At 34.3% G+C, this 5,794-nt stretch overlaps 3 protein-coding genes across 4 annotated transcripts in view; 1 reads left to right on the forward strand and 2 right to left on the reverse strand.

The window, feature by feature from the left end:
• Positions 1-2,097, reverse strand: part of LOC108684257 (ornithine decarboxylase 1-like) — a 6,382-nt gene extending 4,285 nt beyond the window's left edge. The window contains exons 1-2 of one of the 2 annotated variants that reach the window (XM_018188487.1): positions 1,970-2,097; positions 1,578-1,786 (exon numbers count right to left, since the gene is read on the reverse strand). The gene's annotated coding sequence lies outside the window, so the exon portion shown is untranslated. Of the gene's footprint in view, positions 1-1,577; positions 1,787-1,873 lie in introns of both variants that reach the window. The other variant, XM_018188486.1, reaches the window with a different exon arrangement.
• A 2,077-nt stretch (positions 2,098-4,174) lies between these two features.
• Positions 4,175-5,341, forward strand: LOC108684253 (chaperone protein DnaJ-like). Its single transcript, XM_018188480.1, has one exon. The coding sequence runs from the start codon at positions 4,258-4,260 to the stop codon at positions 4,870-4,872; it is 615 nt and encodes a 204-aa protein (XP_018043969.1). The 5' UTR covers positions 4,175-4,257; the 3' UTR covers positions 4,873-5,341.
• Positions 5,342-5,343: 2 nt separating this feature from the next.
• LOC108684252 (vacuolar protein sorting-associated protein 37B) overlaps positions 5,344-5,794 on the reverse strand; it is a 1,357-nt gene continuing 906 nt past the window's right edge. The window contains exons 3-4 of the mRNA XM_018188479.1: positions 5,698-5,780; positions 5,344-5,629 (exon numbers count right to left, since the gene is read on the reverse strand). Of these exons, the coding sequence (XP_018043968.1) occupies positions 5,363-5,629; positions 5,698-5,780 (350 nt within the window). The 3' untranslated portion in view covers positions 5,344-5,362. The remainder of the gene's footprint in view (positions 5,630-5,697; positions 5,781-5,794) is intronic.

Below are 5,794 nucleotides of genomic sequence, written 5' to 3' on the forward strand. Positions count from 1 at the left end.
GTGTAAACTAAAAAAAATTTAATACTTTGAAACATTATTGTTTACAAAATTGCTTACATAAATACACATATTCCAAAATTACATATAAATTCAAAAAGAATCACAAAATGTAAATGATTATAGGATTGTTTATATTTTCATAAAAACATTAAATTCTCCTAAATTTTTTTCACAAAAACAGCATATTTTCAAGAAAAATAAAAATAAAAATAAAATAAAAGTATCCTCACAAAAATATACATCTAACATCACATTAGTTAAAAAATACTTTTTAAATTATAAATACAAATTTCATTCTAAAATCTCAATTTAAAATAAACTTTGAATAAGCTTTAGTAAAATAATGAGCGATCGCTTGCGTTGTTAAAGAACGGTTTCTTTACGATACAGCTTATCATTGCATTCCCCTCTTCAATCACTGGATTCGAATTCAATTGAATATATCTAAGCTGTGATAAGCAAAATTATAAATACAAATACAAAAACCTTAAACAACGCATTGTAAAAAAAGTGTTAAAATGAAGTTATCCTCGATATTGCAAGAAATCTCATCCTCTTATTTAATTGAAGAAGCAAGACAGTATTAGTCAAGCATTTCTTGTAAACTTTGACATACCTGTGATCTCTATATGTATATTTGTTTCTGTGTTCATCAATATTTTTCTTAAATAACATTTAACAAATGTATTAAGTTTTCACATATATTTCTTATTTCAATCAATGATTTAAGAGATTACTAAATTCTTGCATTTGTTATATTATAGAATTCTGTAATAGAAATATCCAGACTTTTGAATGATTATATGTAAATAATATATGATTTTTATTACATATAAATTTTAAATAGATTTTAAATATAAAGCATATTTTTTTAAAAATGTTTTAAATATAACAAATTCTAAAGCAATCTGTTCAAAAATAATCATTCAAAAATAATAGTTTAGTTTTCCATTAAAAAAAATAATAGTTTTAATTTTTTATGAAAGTATAAAGTACAACACTTATAAAACTTTTATCTCAATATGTTTCAACAAGTAATCATAACATTCAATTTTACTTTAATGATACTTCAGGAAATATAATATATACAAACATTGATAATATTATATATTATGTATAAACACATATATCACTTGATAATACATCAATATATGTATTATCAAGTGATATATGTAGATGAAAGAGTACAGAAACAATAAGAGCAGCATTCTTCCCTCCAAAGTGAGACATAATTAAAGTGATTACGAGAACAACCAGGGAAGTGTCAATTAACTTCGCAAAACATCAGTTAATCAGTAAACTTTGAACTGAACGATCCAAGTAAACAGAAATCGACCGATTTCAACAGGGCTCGACCTGCGTATCATTACGCAATTATCGTAAGGGTCCCTTCCCGATAAGAGGAAAGCGCGAAGAAAGCGAGACAAGAAATCTATGCGTCATCGTCCGCAAATAAAGATTTCCACGTGACCATCCATATGATGATTATTCTTTCCCTTGCCCTCTTCGCTACCCCGATGATGATACAGCAAAGATTCTGCAAGAGGCTGCTCCAGGCTGCTTCAACGGATACATACCTTATCGGACGATCGCCACCCTGCGGGTCGGCACACGGTTATTGACGGAATGATGGAAGTTTTCGGTGACCGGATCGCAAAAATCAGTCAGATCGATCGTCGGGTGTGGACCGGCGAGTCGCCGTTGTCCAACGTCGTCGTTGTCGTAATCGTCGTCGCTGCCACCCGGTCGTCGAGCTTTCGAGCAAAATGTAGTTCGTATAACGTATCTATAACGAACATCCGTTTCGCTCGTAAAAGGTCTTTACGTAAAAGGTCTTTACGCGTCACGTGTGAGCATCGCAACCGTCGTCTACCTTGAATCCCAAGCGATTATTTATATAGTTACTGCAAGTTTGCTTCAAGATTAAGGAGGAAAGCCTGGAATGCGACACCCACACGAAAAACTATACCACGCCGTCCACGCCACCAATCACCCACAACTCTGCCCAGCTCTGCCCTGAGCTGTTCACAGCTCACAGCTACATCCACTCCTCCACTCCAGTCTCCAATCCACCCGAATCCTGAATCCACCGCTCACGGCGCTTACACTCTCTAGAAAAAAATGGGCGTGTTGAAGTCGGCAAAGTGGTTACCTGCTCGTCAAGCAAATGAATATAATTGGTTGTTCCTTAAAATAAACCCAACCAATCACATTTAATCGCTCGGTGAACAGGCCATTTTATTTGGTTTGAACGCATCCAATGTCATAGCGTTTCCGGCCCGATCGAATTTGCACTAACCTAGATTGAAGTAATGATTCGTACTCTTCTATTGGTAGAGCGTCAATCAATAGCAAAGTATTTTCTAATTCAAGTTGGTGCAAACCCGGTCAAAAACGCTATCAGCCTAGTGGCCTAGTTTCTACCGAGAGTTTAATCTGAATCAAAATGTAAAAACCAACCAATTACAGTCGAATATTCCCCTGTTGTTGTCTGTAACAGGACTGTCGTTTGACTGTAACAGGGGAATACTCGATTGTAATTGATTGATTCTTATATTCTGATCCAGATTAAACCCTCGGTGGAAATTAGGCCAGTGTTGAGCAGAGAGAAATGGCTGCGTTTAGTGAACTCAATAGTTAAGCTGCTATTGATATATTCTTTCAGATCTAAAATATTGATTGGATTTTCTAAAAGAAAAATACCAATAATACGGCGGAAATTATCGTACTAATCAATAATTCTAAGTTCTTAAGTCGGCTTCACGTGCAAAACTTCTAAAAATAATGTAATATTACTTCTGCCGCACGGCAAAAGTTGGATTGAATTCAACTTTTGTCACGTGAAATTGAGGTGATTTCCATTTGATAACAAAAGTCGACACAAGCGTTGCTCTATCCTTCTTGACATTCAGAGATAATAAAGATAGAACGACATTTGTGTCGATTTGTGTCAATTTGTCATCAAATAGAAAGCACCCTATATATCTATTGCCTATTGCACACTGGACGCGATAATGCTTGCCGAGCGGCAAATTGACACGCGGTAACCAATGAACATTAAGCCGGTTCTACATTAGTTGCAAGCCAATTTGCATTTTTTGAAATCAACGTTTCATATTGACTGTCGTAACAAATTTGCGATCAGCTTGCAACTAATGTAGAACCGGTTTTAGGAGCTGTAAGCTTATTGACTATCGCATCATATTTTGCCGCGCGGCAAACGTTTTCGCGTCCAGTGTGCAAAAGCCATATTACTTCCGAGCAAGCGAGACGTTGATTGGCTATCGCACCAACTTTCGCCGCGTGGCAACTTTTGTCGCGTTCTGGGCTGCATTTAGATTCCCACCTGAGATGTTATATCATCCTTAAGGCTATTTTCTGTCTGTTTTCAGGCTGAATTTGTGTGAGTGTACACTATTAGAATTTAAAGTGAGATAGATATATATTTGATATCTGTTGAAAGCGAGAAAGAGAATTCTAAAGCAGTTTAGTGCAAAAACAAAAAATAAACTTCTAGTTGTTTACTGAACATTAAACAAGATACCATGACATTTTGAGGAGCACCTGGGTAGGAATCCAAACACAGCTCTGTGTGCAGGGACGTGATTCCGTAATTGTTTTTGCACGCCGACAGTTGCGGTATCGTTTCACAGATATTTTATATGGTGAAAAAGCTGTGCAATGACATCAACTGTCGGTAGACGTAAAACAGTTACTATAAAATAGTTACAGAATATAGGAGCTATTACACCATGATCCAAGTTTACTGTAGGGATTAAAAAATTCTGTTGGGAAATGTAGGGATTTTTATTATTTTGATAGGGAGCTAATTTTTTGATCTCTGGTAACACTGATTGGTGTTTCTAACCTTTAAAATGCGTCAAGATGAGTCTTACATAACCTCAGCATGAATTGTAGGATCCAAAATAGTAAGTTATTAACACAATTGTAACATAGTGACCTGTGATCGAACTGAGAGATGTTATTATCTGATTGTAAAATAGTGCCATATGCAATCTGGCGACGATTACTTTCTTCTAAGAATGAAATTTTTTTCATTGACATGTATCCTTTCAGAAAAATTTTATGTGCAGCAGACTGCAAGTAGCGGCCGCAAGTTTCAAATTAATCTCTAATAACAGGAAAAATAATAAATATTTTAAAAAGAAAAGAATTGTATTTGTAGAATGACATTTATGTCGATACTGATAAACTGTATGTTTTACATCTGATCTTTAATATGCATATAGGCTTAATATGCAATCTTCATTTAAATTTAATATGTTGCATTTCACAAAGTCACAATTAGCGCGACTTTATTCGACGAAACAACACACTAGGTCGAAGAATCATTATGACACATTAAATATCACGCCACGTGCCACTCAAAATGAAATAAAATCGGCATATTACAAGCTAACTCTGCAATATCATCCTGACAAGAATAAAAGCGAATATGCCAAACAAAAGTTTCAGGATATCTCGGAAGCTTATGAAGTGCTCAGCAATCATGACCAGCGTAAAATTTATGATCGAAATACAATGGTATATCGACAATCAGTATCGACTACCACTCAGGAGCCCATTTCCAATTATAAGGACAAAGTTTATTCAGGATCGTCAAAAATTTATAATTTTGACGCGTGGACGCATGCACATTATGGAAAGCAAATGCACGCAGCACGCATCAGGAAACAGGCATATGAGAACACCAAAATAATGGAAGAAATAAATATTCGTTCAAGGAAGATTCCTCCATATATAGAATTTGCCTTGTTTTTATTGACTCTAACATTGATTGCTGTAAGTTTTCGAGAAAAATTCGATGTTCCAATATCTCAAAAACGTAACACAGAAAGTAAAGATAAATGAAATTAGTATGTTTATTTATTTAATTAATGTAAATTTTTTATAATGAATGTACAAAGTTTATTTTTATGCCCACTTATTGTTATTAAAATAAGGACAACATTAAATAGATCATGATGAAGAATGACAAGATATTATAGTTAAGAAATGTGCTATGTACTGTAATAGAAATTGTTTAATAGCATGCAATTAATGCATTCAAATATGCATATTCAAACAGAAACTTTTAGAGATTTCACAAATGGAGCATAGACAATATTTTAGAAATATTAGCATGCTAAAACATTGTCTATTATCAATAGCTAAATAACGAAGGATTTAGATAAATATAATAATCAGCTCTTTTACAACATGTCAATATAAAAGTAATGAAAAATTAATATGCAAAAGACATAATGTGCAAAGAGTATCGGATATCTTGTGATCAAGGAAATGTAAGTGGAAAATCAATAAAAACAATAAAATCAATAAATACATGACATAACTTTTCACATTAATATGGTCTATAAACTGGTAATCCCGGCAATGGCATCGGCATAGCTACTGGTCCAGTTGGATATGGTATGGAGGATGCTAGTCCAGGGAAATTCGAAGCGATTGGAGGATAACCAGGAGTGCTGTTCGAATGTCCTTTCCTTATTATCTCTCGTAGTTTATCTACCTTTACTTTACGTAAATGCATTAATTTTCTTCGAGACAAGAACTGGTCCAAGAACTCGTCTACTTCAATGTCACCGGCTAGAAATTTCTGCGCTATCCCCTATACATTAAAAGGATCAAAAAAAAAGTTGGATAATTTTACTGAGCAAGCGAGTGAAAATTTTTTACCTCCGATTCTTCTTCAATCTCAGCAGCCGCTGCTTGCAGCAGGTCAAGTGCAGTATCAACTGTCATTGTACCAGACTTATCACCTATAAATAAATAT

Source organism: Atta colombica, unplaced genomic scaffold, assembly GCF_001594045.1.
Source record: "Atta colombica isolate Treedump-2 unplaced genomic scaffold, Acol1.0 scaffold13, whole genome shotgun sequence".
Classification (NCBI taxonomy): domain Eukaryota; kingdom Metazoa; phylum Arthropoda; class Insecta; order Hymenoptera; family Formicidae; genus Atta; species Atta colombica.

What these genes read in the sequence shown, in the direction of transcription:
- LOC108684253 (XM_018188480.1), top strand. Translation starts at nt 4,258, where the DNA reads ATGCAATCTTCATTTAAATTTAATATGTTGCATTTCACAAAGTCACAA.